Genomic DNA, 15,571 nt, shown 5'->3' with positions numbered 1-15,571 from the left:
CATATGATGTCATTCCTTTGTCACCTTTGGGCCTCAGGTCTCTTGTCTTGTCTTCACAACAACTTTGTGAGGTAGGACAAGGCTGAGAATGGCTTGCCCAAGGCTGTCAGGCAAACTTCAGAGCTGAGGAAGGATTTGAACCCACCACAGAAACTGTCTCTCTCTTTTATAGACATTTTGCTGCCTGAGGTGAGCAGGAAACAGGACCAAGGGTCCATCCAGTCCAACAGCACCCTCCCGCCCATGTTCCCCAGGAACTGGTATATGTAGGCTTACTGCCTCCTTGCCTCTGTTGCTGGCCCAAGTGTTCCCTCCCCCACCACATTGCCAACCCACGTCAAAGTGCACAGTAGCTAAGACCAGCAACTTAATTTGTCCCACAAAATCCTCACGTGCAGCAAAAATACAAGACTGATAAATTAAATAACGTTACAATTTGCTGTCCTATTATTATTATTATTATTATTATTATTATTAATAATAATTACATTTCTATGCCACCCCATAGCCAAAGCTCTCTCGGTGGTTTACATAAGATTAAAACAATTGTTATTACTTATTACATGTATTATTAATAATAATAATACAATTTAAAATATACAAAATTTAAAGCCACAAAAACATGCAACATACACAAAAACTTAGATATCCGTCAATCAATCTTTATTGCTTGTTAGCTGACTAGGCCATTCGCAAACAGATAAAATAGTAGCAAAATAACATATTAACATAATAACGTAATAGCATGTCCACACACCATCTCACCGCAATCAGATAATAATATAAAACTGATAGTAGGCTCAATTGCAGTACCAGTACTGGCCCGCATGTAATCTCAGATTAGTAAAATTTGATCCTATATGGCAAGCAAAAGCTTCCGTACCTCCAGAGCCCAACTATAAACAACTTTAAGCTATGAACCTAAAAACAGATTCAGGATTGGTGAAACTCATCACAATATTGCTAAATGCCTGGGGGAAAAGAAAAATCGCCGAAAAGATAGCAATGTTGGCGCCAGGCAGGCCTCATCAGGGAGATCATTCCATAATTGGGGGGCCACCACAGAGAAGACCCTCTCTCTTGTCACTGTCCTCCGAGCTTCCCTTGAAGTAGGCACCAGAGGAAGACCTTAGACGTTGAGTACAGGTACGGGTACACCCAAAATCAGGATCTGGCCCTCCCACGTCCTAGCCCAATACTGTAGCTGCTACACCACATCGGCTCCCAGATCAGTGTGCAGCCTTCAACTCTGAAGACCTTTTGGAATAAGAGTATCTCAAATTCAGACTCACTTCTCCCGCTGTTGCTGTGTGCATGATCACATCTGGTTTCTCGCTTAGGCCATTTAAAACGGCTCCTTCCTGTTTCGCCAAGCTAGAAGAACAAAGAAGAAATTGATGTTAAGAGAATCGCCATGGCTGAGTGAGGATTTGAACCCGGGTGTTGGCAGCCCTAGTCCTACACTCTACCCACTACACTTCACTGCCCTAAAGTTGGGGAGGGTGTGTGTGTCTGCATCTCCTAATTCCTCCCTTAATAATGCCGTTCAACTATTTTAAATCCAGGAAAACTCACAATGAATTGCAACTTGATATACACACTTTATGTGGATATGTTCATATTTCTCTTCCTCTCTCTAGGATTACCAGATATATGAAAAAGAAAGACAGGATTCCTATCTGTTTATATCCTGTTCTTTATTGCTTAAATTACACCCCTATCAACATTTTCATAACTGGTATTCTATTCCAGTACTGTATAAAGCTACCCTAGGAATTCTTTTCCATTTTGGGTTCCTCTCAACTCTCTTGCTGTATGTTCTTTTATACAATACAATTCTAGGCCACATAGTTCTTTTTCACAGCTCCATTGCTGGTAATTGCACACACACACACACACTGGCAAACGGAAGATAAACAGTGAGGTCAAGTGACAACAGAACGCGTAAAGAATGCTCTGTGACAATTCAATTAATGCAAAACATACACAGTGACTATTCACCACAGCAGTAATTGACAATAATGGAATAATGGGCTCAAGTTAAAGGAAGCCAGATTCCAGCTGGACATCAGGAAAAACTTCCTGACTGTTAGAGCAGTACGACAATGGAATCAGTTCCCTAGGGAGGTTGTGGGCTCTCCCACACTAGAGTCATTCAAGAGGCAGCTGGACAACCACCCGTCAGGGATGCTTTAGGGTGGATTCCTGCATTGAGCAGGGGGTTGGACTCCATGGCCTTGTAGGCCCCTTCCAACTCTGCTATCCTATAATTCTATGAATAATACAATAATACAAGTCTGGCTAAGTTAATTAACACCTGCAGTGGGATGGGTGAACCATTATCTCCATTCTTGCCCAAACGGATAATATCAAACTTTTTTACAAGTTGGAATTCCGTGATGTTCCCCAAGAAAGTTATCTATTAAGATAAAGGAACCCCTTTTCTTATTCGGTGGGGCCAGAATCGACTTGTGAATCCTGACCCACCAGCTGAACAGTGTCACGGCTGCCAGCCCATGAGTGTGAGTGAGAAAATGCTGCCATTCTGAACAAAGATAGAATTGTTGTGAACTGCTCCGATAGCTTTGGCTATTGGGTGGTATAGACATGTGATTAGTTGAAGGCATTTGGAGATGTACAACTCCCATCTTTGGTTCTGATATGGGCTAGCCGATCAGTTCCCTTGTAGGAGTATTTATGCCATTTGCCTCCCCCATTTATCAGGAGACTTGGTGACCTCCAAATGGTTGGGACCTTCCAGAAGGCATGGATAATAGCCAGGGATCCTGGAAGTCATTCTCCAAAACATCTGGAGGGCTCCAGGTTGCCAAACCTGTGCTACTGGTATATTTCTAAAGAAAGAAAAAAATACACAAGTACCATGGATCAATCTCGAGTACTCTCTCATTCAAAAGGAAACGAACTGGGCGTGTTTAGCCTGGAGAAGAGAAGATTGAGGGGAGACATGATAGCACTCTTCAAATACTTAAAAGGTTGTCGCACAGAGCAGGGCCAGGATCTCTTCTCGATCCTCCCAGAGTGCAGGACACGGAATAATGGGCTCAAGTTACAGGAAGCCAGATTCCGGCTGGACATCAGGAAAAACTTCCTGACTGTCAGGGCAGTACGACAATGGAACCAATGACCTAGGGAGGTTGTGGGCTTTCCCACATTAGAGGCCTTCAAGAGGCAGCTGGACAGCCATCGGTCAAGGATGCTTTAAGGTGGATTCCTGCAATGAGCAGGGGGTTGGACTTGATGGCCTTGTGGGCCCCTTCCAACTCTACTGTTCTATGATCCTATGATACCCTGGGCACGTCACTGCCCTGTGATGTCTCATAGAAACATAGGAAGCTGCCTTGAACCCTCAGTCCCATCTAGCCCATGAGAGGAAGGCCATTAGCCCTCACTCCACTGCTTAGGTAAACAGGAGAAGTTTCCCAAGCCTGGTTAAATTGGGAAGGGCGATCCCTGGCGTTCCGGCCACGCTTAGGGTGATGCAAAGACTGGGGGACAGAACAAAGGGCCCACGTCAAGCCGCTTCAAATATAAACTGGTAGCAAGCTAGTTATAGTAGCAAAACAAAGGCAGGGAAAGTAATTGACAGAAGTTATTACTTTGGGGGATTAACTGGGCGGATATTTCAAAGAGTCCCAGGCTAAGTGCTCGTTCAGAAAATAGCTATGTATTTCCTTGGTTTCCAGTATAATAATGACTTCTGAACTTATCTCTTCCTTTTCATTTTGATGCTTGCCAGGATACAGGAGAGGTTATTGATTGACTGATTGTGTTTTTATCCCACCCTTCCTCCAAGGAGCACACGATTGTGCACACGGTTCTTTGTCCTCTGCCGTTTATCCTCACAACAACCCTGTGAGGAAGGTCAGGCCGAGAGAGAGAGACTAACCCAAGAACACTCAGTGAGCTTCATGGTTGATTCAGGATTTGAACCCAAGGTTCTAATATTTTGCAGAAGTACAAAACAGGGAAACAAAACTTAAGGAGGCACACACCCCTGGCAAACAGCCCCCCCCCGAAAAAGAGCCCAATGAGGACTGAGCATGCTCAATAGACATGGGATTTTACTGATTGATGGGGCGGGGAGGAAAAATGGGAAACCAGGAAGGGAATGGAGTATCCTAGAAAAGGGGTGCAGTTTATTTCTTTGGTTGTTCGCGTTTTGAATTGTGTTTTTAACTTGTTTGTTATGTTATGTTTCCATTGAGATTTGGTTTTTAATCTGCGGAATTTATTGTCAGCTGCTTTGAGTGTCATTTTGGGGCAGAAAGGCAGGATAGGAATGAATTCAATACGGGTGCAATGCTATGTGTGTTTAGACAGACAGAAGTCCTACAACTCCCATGCTGGCTGGGGCTTGCTGGGAATTGTAGGACTTTTTTTTCCTGTGTAAAAATGCATTGGGTTGCACCCTGAATAAATAAACCAGTGGCCGTAATGACATTTGATGCCATTACGTATGCTGCGTGAAGCGGTACCTTGTTTGGGCTGTCCTGAATTCGTTCTCAATCAATTTCAATTTCAGCCACATTCCTCAGGTAACAACTGAGTGGTGAGAGAAGGAGAAAAGCAGGCAAGCTCACCTGCGAACGTTCCTGGTGGTTTTTTCCATGTTGTTGTTGATGTCCTTCTCCTCCTGGGACTCGTTTTTACCGGCTTGAGGCTTAAAAAGTAACTGCCAAGGACACATCATTTTCCGCATATTAGGGGATCGTTCGGCAGCACCCAAGTCCTACTAAGCAAGGTGGACACTCTCCTGTTCAGGGAAACATATAAAACAAAGGCTTTCAGGAACGGAGAATCATCGTCCTGTTAAAAAGGGAGAAATGCGTCCGCGTCCTCAGAAGGATCAAAATCTCCCCAAAACCTCTGCCATTGTGCCACAACTTACATTTCATTGCCGTCTGCGGTGGAGTGAAGTAATTTTACACTCTGGATGCTAATGCAGATGCAAATGAGTATTGCTTCACTTACTTCAAATGGTCTGACAGTGTAGTTATTCACTTACTTTAGAATGAGTTAAGCCAGCCCTGCTGCCTTCTGGGCCCTCAAGTTTATTTTGCTTAGTGGGGCCCCAGACACCTGCCCTAAAGTCTTACCTCCATGGCATCGCTACTGCTGCCTGAAACTAGGGTGACCAACTGTCAGGATTTCCCCGGATTTGTCCTGGTTTTTGTTCTTTCCATGGTGTCAGGGGGGATTTTCTATAATTTTCAATAATGTCCTGGAATGACACACCTTCCTCTTTAAGGCTGCCATTAGCATGGCAGGAGGGAATGACATGCTTTCTTGAGGCACATCATTCCCCCACCCCGAGCTCCAATTGAGGTCTTAAAGGGGAAAGTGGGTCATTCGTGGACATTATAGAAAAGGCCCCAATTGGAGTGGATGGTGGTGGTGCAGAATGAAATCCTTTCCCCTCCTCCACTCCAATCGGGTTCTTTAAGGTGGCGGGGGAATAACGTACTTTCTGCAGGACTCAGAAAGCTGCTTCCCCCCCACACACACACTAGGTGTCCTCTTTTTTGGTTTCCCAAATATGGTCACCCTACCTGAAACATACCTGCCTACAACAATGGAGGTTTGTTTTCTGCACCCAGAAACACTTTGAAATGAGTTCAGAAATGAATGACAACATTTCTGGATTTTGGAACGTCTAAATTCAAGGGCCTTGACCTCCGCACCTAATTTCTACGAAGGATGGCTAAAGCATTTTGGCTGTTTTTTATTTTGTAAAGGGTGGGGGGGGAACCCACACCCATACAACAAAGGGGGGCACCATAGAAGTGTATAATAAATTACAGGGGAAGATGGTTGTATTTATTTATTTATTGCATTTCTATACTGCCCAATAGCCGAAGCTCTCTGGGCGGTTCACAAAAATTAAAACCATTCGAAGTATAAAACAAACAGCATAAAAACATGATATAAAATACAATAGAAAAGCACAACCAATGCAGAAATACAATTTTAAAATACAAATTTAAATCAGCAAAGTTAAAATTGAATTTATAGCCTGTTAAAATGCCGAGAGAATAAAAAAGTCTTCACCTGGCGTCTGAAAGAATATGGTGTAGATGCCAGGCGAACCTCCTTAGGGAGCTCATTCCACAGCCGGGGTGCCACAGCAGAGAAGGCCCTGCTCCTGGTAGCCACCTGCCTCGCTTCCTTTAGCAGGGGCTCGCGGAGAAGGACCCCTGAAGATGACCTTAGGGTCCGGGCAGGTCCATATGAGCGGAGGCGTTCCTTCAGATAACCTGGCCCCAAGCCGTTTAGGGCTTTAAATGTTAATACCAGCACTTTGGATCGGGCCCGGACCTGGACTGGCAGCCAGTGAAGCTGGAAAAGGACTGGTGTGATGTGGTCTCATTTTTCTCACTTGCCCACCTGCGAGAGCAGCTATGTGGACAACCACACGCGAAAGGGCCTTCTTTGCTGTGGCCCCACAACTCTGGAATAAATTGTCACCAGGGATCTGCCATGCTCTAACATTGCAGCTTTTAAGAAACCCTTGAAAGCATGTTATTCTACTCCGGCCTTCTCCTAATTCGCTTAACTTTGGTGGCTGTTTTTATTGCTGATTTTGTTGTTGGTTTTATTGCTGTTTTTATTGCTGTTTTTATTGTGTTTTCATCAATCTTAATATAACGGTTTTTATGGGTTTTATTGCTGTCCACCACCTTGAGAGGGCTCTGAAAGGCCGCCAAGAAATGTTTTAAATAAATAAAGTCTTTGAATTCGGCTATTGGGCGGTATAAAAATGTAGTAAATAAATAAATAAAATAATGTAAAAGCCTCCCCTCTCTAAATTACCCATTGTATGGTATGGAGAGAGTCATTTCATTCTCTTGCTCTCTCGCTGTCTCATATAACACTAAAATACCGCCTAGGGTATTTTGTATATAGGTGGGATATTAATTGACTATCAGCAGCAGCAGCATCAAAAAAACTATACAGAAAACTTTCAGAAACTGGGCCTGACAAAACGCATCCACGCCAACATCCGGAACGCAGTCATACTTAAAACATGCTCAATAGTCAGGAAATCCCTGAATCAGTAAAAGACAGCATGACCTGGCAAAGCCCGCCATCTCTGCCTAGAAAAACCGCCCCGAGCGAGAAAAGAAAGATAATAATAATAATAATAATAATAATAATAATAATAATAATATGTGGAGCCAGAACAGACAAAAGAACAGGTCAAGGATTATGTATGAACCGGGAATTCCACCACATGGTGGACCCAGGTCCACCCTCAATCCCACTATCTCTCCTCACTTTATCCCCAGCTACCTGTGATGAGCAAGAAGAGGCTTATATTTATTATTACATTTATATCCTGACTTTTTTCCTCTTGCAAGGAACCCATGGTGATTTCCATAGCCCTCCTCCTCTCCATTTTATCCCTACAACGACAACAACCCTGTGAGGGAGGTTAGGCTGAGAATTAGTGACCGACCCAAAGTCCCAAGTGGGGACTAGAACTCGGCTCTCCTGAGTCCAAGACCAACACTCTAACCACTGCACCGCACCGGTTCTCAATACAGAGGTGGCATACATCGATATGCATGTAGAACAATGGTGCATGGGGGAGGGAATGAAAATTCCCAACAATAATATCTTGCTCCTTGTTGTAATGCAGAGTACTGGAGGGGGGGGGGGCGGGTCTGGTCCAACAGACAACGAAAAGCCATTTATGTTACAAAAGACCGGTTCCGGACAGAGAGGGAAACCGGCAGAACCAGGCTGTTCACTTTGAGAGCAATGTTTCTCTCTGGTGCTGGGAAAAGAAACTCCTGGAAAATCTTGTGCTGGTCATCTTATACAGTTTGAAGCCATGTTGGGTAGAATTCAGCTAAAGTCCTACGTAGATGTATGACCTTAAATCCCACAATATGTAGGGCTTGAGTTGGGTTCTAACTGCTGTGTCCCATTCTTCCTCCTTTTTCTCATGTCAGGTCCAAGGTGTAGCAAGAGCAAAGACAGGTGAAATCCTTAACCAACAAACATGTAATACTAAACAAAAAGTTAAGGATATGGATATATATATATATATATATATATATATATATATATATATATATACACACACACACATACACACACACACAGTAGGACAACAGTGTTTAATATACAAGAATAAAATTAAGATTAACAGTAATATTGCTTTAAAAGTGCAATAGCATATTGCACAGAAACAAATGTGCAATAGATACATAGCGCCATTTATCTAAAGACCACGACCTAGGCGGTTTGAAAAGGCTGAGGCCCTGCATTATTTTCAAATGGGAGTGACACCCTCTACCACATTACTGTGGGAACTGTTAACATCAGCCCAATTAAGTCTCCAGGGAGCATACAGCAGCCTGCATTAGCCACTGATGAAGACTTTGTGTTGCAACGCGTTTGGCCTTTTTATTCTACGTTGTTTCTGTTAGACATTTGTTTCTGTGCAATATGCTATTGCACTTTTAATGCAATATTACTGTTAATCTTAATTTTATTCTTGTATATTAAACACTATTGTTCTAATATATATATATATCCTTAACTTTATGTCCAAGATGTAGACCACTACGCCGTCTTTTGGCAGCAGCTGCTGTGCCAAGTCCAGGTTTTTTTCCTGAAAATTGCAGAGGGTTGGACCGGATGATCCTTGAGGTCCCTTCCAACTCCACAATTCAATGAATTCCATGGTGTGTATATAGGATTGTAGCCTTAGTGTTATCCTAAGGCAGGTGTGGGAAACGTCTGAGGGTCAAGGGGTCTTACCCTGGCCCCACGTCAGTGTTGAATTTGCCGCTGAAATTTGGTTGTGTTGCAGTGGCATAAAAGTGCCGCTTTTGCAGGAAGCATTTGCCTTGCTTAGAAACAAGATCCAGACAGTTCCAGTTTGTGCTTCCTGCGAAATTGTTGCCTTTTTTTTTTTTTGCTCACCACTGCAACAGCAAATTCACCAACATGGGTGTGTGGGGTGTGCGTGCAGTTTTTCGGTAAGAAACTGGAAGTAAACAGATGTCACGCTTAATCTAGCACAATGTTAGTCTGCAAAGCCCTACCTTATGGCAAAGATCTTTCAATCACATCTACTCACAAGTCCATCTAACTTAGCAAGGCCCCCCTACCACTTGAATTGCTAGCTTCCTAATGCAAATTCTGCCCCTTTTATTGCTTCCTCCTTTATGAGCATAGCTAGGAAGGATCAGTGATGAATTGCCCATTAATTAGCCAGCTTCTATCTCCTTCCCCTCCAGCCTTCCCTTTAATAAGTAGTTTCCTTTCATATATATATATATATATTTAAAGGTTTGTAGTGAAAAGGAAAATAATTCAAGGAAATGAGTAATTAAAGCCACCCAGAGAACAGTGCGGTAAACTGGCTAGGTTTTTGGATAACGATTGGGGTCACAGGGTCATAATCAGTCAAAAAGAAAAAAGGGTTCAGCTAAAGATAAATTCATTTAATCCCTACAGATTTAAATGCGAAAGGATTTCATTGCAATCCTAAACACATTTGTAAGGGAGGGAGCCCCATTGAACAGAGAGCGGCTGGCATCCAGGTAAACCTGCAGCCAAGGTTTCTTAATCATTCTTAAAATATTTTAATTACACATCAAAAAAAGATTCATGTCATCTGAAAATCATTCACTCAATGCCCACCACAACAAAAACAAATTTGACTTACTGCAACGACATAATTAGGATGTCGTTAATTAGGATTAGGATTAAACAACACGCTTAAACTCTTCTACTGTAATTAGTGGGAGTTTATTTCTGTGGTTCTCCAAGAAATAACGTTGAAACTGAGCATTTAATTTGGTAAAGTTTCAGAAAGATTGCTCTTGACAAAAGAGTGAGGGGGACATAAAGAATTAAAGATTTGGGCATTTTAGAACATATATGTAAAAGACCTAATTATTTTTAAACATCTGGAATAAAATGCTATTCTAAAACATCACGTTTCCACATATGATCCCTATTCACTGTAATCCCTCTCTCTCTCTCTCTCTCTCTCTCTCTCTCTCTCTCTCTCTCACACACACACACACACACACACACACACACACACACACAAGTTCCAGCTATAACTGTGCAATCGAGCACACAGTTACACTTATTTATTTATTTATTTATTTATTTATACATTTATATACTGCCCCACAGCCGAAGCTCTCTGGGCAGTTCACAAAAGTTAAAACAGTAAACATTAAAAAGTATACCAAATTGAAAAACCATCAGAGACATATAAACAGCAGTATAAAAACATCGGTATGTCAGCATTTGCAGTTTCAAGAGAACGAAGTCCGATCCTTGGACAAGACCCGATCAAAATAAGCCGGCAACCCTACGCAGACTTACCTGAGAGTAAGTCCCACTGAACTCAGTGGGAGTTACTTCTGAGTAGATACTCATAGGATTGTGCCGTTAAGGACTTTTAAGACCCTATTGATTTCGACAGACACGTTAAAGCTTTTGATTCCATCCTCCCTCCTGGGGGGGGGGAGTTTAACCTCTGTCGTACTGTGGCCTTTTTATTTGAAATTTCCACAGAATCACCTGTGTGTCAGCATCTGGCATCTGTCTGTCTTAGAGTTGAGAGATCCTTCCGGAGTTACCTGCGCCACAACCCCACCAGATAAGCTGCCAGATGTTGCGTGTTCTATAACCGTCCGTTTAGCATCCTTAATTTCCTCTCTCGGGTCCTCGCTGGCTTTCTTGAAACCCACACGGATACCAAATCCTCCCAGACCAGACTGAGAGGTCAGACTCTCTCAGCTATTTTTCTCGAGACTGCCAGAGCTGGCCTGAAGCCGTCCTTTTGCCCCATCTGGCAGGACGCAGACATCATCTTACCTTGAGTGAATTTTCAACAGCCCCGCAAGAGAAGGTCTTTGCAACCAAAGCGACGTTCTTTCCAGCTCTGAAGTTTGGGCCATCTTCGAAGCGAAGGCATTTTGTACCTTTTTCTTCATATGCAAATCGATGGGGGTGGGTGGGTGGTGGGGTCAGAATATGAATTTTGAAAACCAACTGGGAAAAACCCAGGGTTTGTTGTTGTAGTAGTATTTCAGGCAGATGAGTTGTTACTACTGCATGACTTCCTAATGGGACATGTACCACACCCATTCTCCAAGTGAAGAACACACCTCCCCCTGGAACCTCCACACATCCTGGAGAAAGTAGCCAGGGAATGCTGTCACTGTTTTGGAACTCGTGGCCCTGTGAAATGATGCTCAGTGCTGTGCAGGGCCGGTGCTACCATAGAGGCCACTCAGGCGGCCGCCTAGAGCGCCAATGTAAGGGGGGCGCCGAACGCCGCACCCAGAAGCCGCTCTCCCACAGCGGCTCTGAGAGGGTGGCTTCCGGGCATGCCGTTCCAAAGCCGCCTGCCAGCCCCAGCGTCCTGGATTCTCTTCGGCTGGGTGCCCACCCAGCTGAAGTGAAGCCACGCCCCCCCCCAGCATCCTGGCTTCGCTTTGGCTGGGCACCCACCCAGCCGAAGCGGAGCCAGGACACTGGGGTGGGTGGAGGGCAGCCGAAGCAAAGACAGAACACTGGGGTGGGGGGACGGGCAGGCAGCTTTGGAACGGCGCGCCTGGAAGTCGCACTCCCAGAGCGGCTTCCGGATGGGCGCGCCATTCCAAAGCCCCCACCCCTACCCCAGTGTCCTGGCTTTTCTTCGGCTGGGCGGATGAGATGGCACTCCACGCCCAGGTACGCTGGGGTGGGGGTGGGTGAGTGAAAGCAGCTCACCTGCCTAGGGCGCAAAATAGTCTGGCACCGGCCCTGGCGCTGTGGACGCTTTCTCTCCTTCTAAGAGCGAACCCATGTGGTGAGTGCCGATGGCAGTGGAGCCGGACTGCTAAGAAACAAGAGTGAGATATTCACATGCTTCAGGGAATGGCAGAAATAAAACGACAACACCTTTTTATAAAAGCTTAAGGGACTCGCTGGACCTTTGAACAGAAGCATCCCTGTTAAGGGGGGGGCGAGGTTACACTGCAACATTTTGTTGCAGTACTAAATTGCACTCATCTCCTCCCCAAAAGCCTATCCGGGTTCTGAAATTGGGCATTTGACGAACTGGTTGAAACAGCGCCCGTTGCTGGAAACAGGATACTCGTCCGAATAGCGCTTTACACTGCTTTGGAAAGACAAGCCCCCTTGGTGACTCTCGGCCTTATTTAGACTGTAGTATGTCTATTTTTGGGTGTCTGGGCTTGGGTTGATCCTGCAACGTCTTTCCAACAATAATTGGGAGAGAAGCCAGTTGGCAGAGGGACCAATTTGGACACGCACAAGAAAGGGCCCAGTGATCCACCTCCTAGCCCAAAAGGGGCACAGCAGCTTTCCTCAACCTGGTGCCCTCTAGCTGTGTTGGACTGCAACTCCCATGATCCCCTGGCCAGCATAATGGGAGTTGCAGTCCAACTCACCTGGAGGGTCTTAAGCTAGAGTGGAGCAAGGCTGCAGAACTTCAGGCCAAATCCACCTCTTCAGGGTCCCTCAAACGCCCATGCTCCTCCCCTTCCCCCCAAAACGCCGCTCATTTGGTGTTTCCTGGCTTTTCCCCATTCTCAAAGGCTTAGGATTGAAAGATTTCAGCTACAAGAGGCTGGCATTTGGGGGGGGGGCATCACACCCCTTTTGCCTTTGCCCACCACTGGAATCTGGCCTCCCAAAGCGCCTCCATAATGGAATTGAGCCCTAGGAGTGAAAGAGGTTCCCCACTCCTGGGGTAGAAGGGTACACGAGACGGCTCCGGGCAGCTGCAGCTGGAATCGCCTGAATCAGTTTATATAGGAGATGGAGGCTCCATCCTCCTACCTGACCTTCACTCACACCCTGATCCAGGCAAGCACTTCCATGGCCTTTGCCCTCCTCTGACGTAGTCCCATGCACATCCAACTGGGCTCTTTGCCAGCAGCCTTGGTGCCCCTCCTTTGCTCCCATGACCCGGGGGGGGGATGTTGATGGGGGGGGGTCTGGGAGGCATCCAGGAGCTCACGCCACTGGTATGGAGTCCTCTAGTACCACAGCTGGAATGTGGGGGTCTGAATGCTGATTGTGGGGGCCCTCGGGATTGCTGGCACTGCTGGTCTTTGCTGGTGGGGGTCCAGCTCCCCCTCCTCAGAGGAGACCTCTGGGTATGGCTAGAACTGGGCATGTGAATTTCCCCAGATATTTCGGGGGGGGGGTGTTGTTTGACTTACCTTGCATTATCGATGAGATGGCCAAGAGCTATTTTCCCACCTTTTCTTCCACGGTTTTTTAAAAAGGGCTCACTGGCTACTGACTGCATGGCATAGTGAGTCTCCGCAGCCTCCCAGGTCCCCATGATGGAAACGCTGCACCGTTTTTTCCGAGCTACGGTGCCGCGAAACCTAATCTGGTCTAACCCAGGAATGGCGAAATGATGGTCCTCCAAATGTTGGACTACAGCTCCCATCGGCTTTGACTATTGGGCTTACTGGCTGGAGCAAATGGAAGTTAGAATCCAAGAACACCTGGGGTTAGGGGATTGCAGATCCCCCGCCTCTGGTCTAATTCTAGCCCCAAATGCGTTCCTGAATTCATTGTGGCCTCTCCGTTTTCTCTCTTCTCAGGCTCCCACCAGAGCTGCGCTGTGCTGCAACCTCTTCTCCCCAGGGCAGCGGCGCTGAACTGCACAGACGTTCTGTTAGACTGGTCGCGATCCAAGTAGTCTGATGAAAGATTCCACAATAAGATTGGCAGATATGTCAGTAAGTTAAATAAAAGAGGTAGTGGCGGGGGGGGGGGGGAAATAAACCCAGTTACTAAATTAGAACTAGATCCAAGAGTTTAAAAGGTCAGTTTCAGGGCAAGCCAGAGAAACTGGTCTCACAATGTTCATGTGGTTCTATCCCGTTGTCTGTAGCTGGCTTGGCAATAAATAGCTCTTCACCTAGTCACCTATGGCAAATAAGAACCGGCTCCAGGTGAACAGGAAGAGATGCTTTCTTGTTGCTTCTTTTCTCTAGCGTCCTATTTGGATGTACAGCATCCACAGGAAAGGCGCGTAGGAAGCTTGGCACCCTTCCTGCGCCTGGTGAGACAGATATGGGCAAATCCAATGGAACACACCCAGATTCAGCTGTCGGCACGTGCCATTGGCATTTGCACATGACGTGACATTTATGACCTTTCTGTTCTCTCAGGCATTTAACAGCATTTAACAACATATGCTCAGTTTGTTTGGTTTTTAATGAATCCCAGAGCTGTTGTTGTTTAAATGGATACTGTTTTATACCGTTGTTTTTATATTTTTGATGGTTTTAAATTTTGTATACTTTTTAATGTTCACTGTTTTTAACTTTAGTAAACCACTCAGAGAGCTTCAGCTATGGGGCGGTATATAAATGTAATAAATAAATAAATAAATAAAAATAAGGCACTTGGAGGAAGGCCCCAGATCTTGATCATATTTTCAGGTCCAGAGAGGCAATCCATCAGGTATTGCCGTCCCAAGCCATGTTAGGCTGTACAGGTTAAAATCAGCACTTTGAATCGGGCTTGGAAATGTACAGGCAGCCAATGCAAATGGGCCAGAATTGGTCTTATTTTGCGGTTGCAGGCCTTACTTCAAATGAATGTTCTGGAAATAAATCCCAAATTATACATTATCTATTCATCATCATCATCATCATCATCATCATCATCATCATCAATAATATTTATATGTTGGAAAGGAAACCCCATTGAAATCAACCATATCCCTGAATGTTTAGCATGTTTAGCCTGGAGAAGAGAAGATTGAGGGGAGACATGATAGCACTCTTAAAATACTTAAAAGGTTGTCACACAGAGGAGAACCAGGATGTCTTCTCGATCCTCCCAGACTGCAGGACATGGAATAACGGGCTCAAGATAAAGGAAGCCAGATTCCAGCTGGACATCAGGAAAAACGTCCTGACTGTTAGAGCAGTACGACAATGGAACCACTTCCCTAGGGAGGTTGTGGGCTCTCCCACACTAGAGGCCTTCAAGAGGCAGCTGGACAACCCTCTGTCAGGAATGCTTTAGGGTGGATTCCTGCATTGAGCAGGGGGTTGGACTCGATGGCCTTGTAGGCCCCTTCCAACTCTGCTATTCTATGATTCTATGATTCTATGAATAAAGATCTAGCTTCCTTTGTGATAAGACAGAACATATTTCTAGATGCATCTTTTGATCTCTTTCCTTCTAAACCCAGTAAGGGCAATTTTGTTTGGTTTTCTTTTTCATTTTGTTCCTGAAGACACAAGAAGAGCTTGGCCGGCCGGCCGGCGGTGATTCTGCACTGCTTCCAATTGCGAATGGTTTGCATTCTTTATGAACCAATATCACGGAGAGACAAAACAAAGGGAGTTTTATAAACTGGCTGCATGGGGTCGCCCTACTGAGTGGGCAACCTTGAGATAAAAGTCTGCAGAGATGCCCTTTCCCCCCTGTAAGACAGCTGATGACATGAAATTAAGGACATGTTTGTAACACATCTACTGGCACACCAAGGATTACTGCTTGAATATTTTTGATACTACATTGCTTTCTT

The 15,571-nt window shown here is 45.1% G+C and overlaps 1 protein-coding gene across 1 annotated transcript in view; it reads right to left on the bottom strand.

Moving 5' to 3' along the window:
* Nucleotides 1-4,721, bottom strand: part of NOS2 (nitric oxide synthase 2) — a 45,618-nt gene extending 40,897 nt beyond the window's left edge. Inside the window, exons 1-2 of the mRNA XM_063146846.1 lie at nt 4,602-4,721; nt 1,293-1,374 (exon numbers count right to left, since the gene is read on the bottom strand). Coding sequence (XP_063002916.1) covers nt 1,293-1,374; nt 4,602-4,720 — 201 coding nt within the window. The 5' untranslated portion in view covers nt 4,721. The remainder of the gene's footprint in view (nt 1-1,292; nt 1,375-4,601) is intronic.
* Nucleotides 4,722-15,571: the final 10,850 nt, after the last annotated feature.

The sequence above is a fragment of the Elgaria multicarinata genome, chromosome 22, assembly GCF_023053635.1.
Source record: "Elgaria multicarinata webbii isolate HBS135686 ecotype San Diego chromosome 22, rElgMul1.1.pri, whole genome shotgun sequence".
Lineage (NCBI taxonomy): Eukaryota > Metazoa > Chordata > Lepidosauria > Squamata > Anguidae > Elgaria > Elgaria multicarinata.
This window is presented reverse-complemented; position numbering and strand designations above follow the sequence as displayed.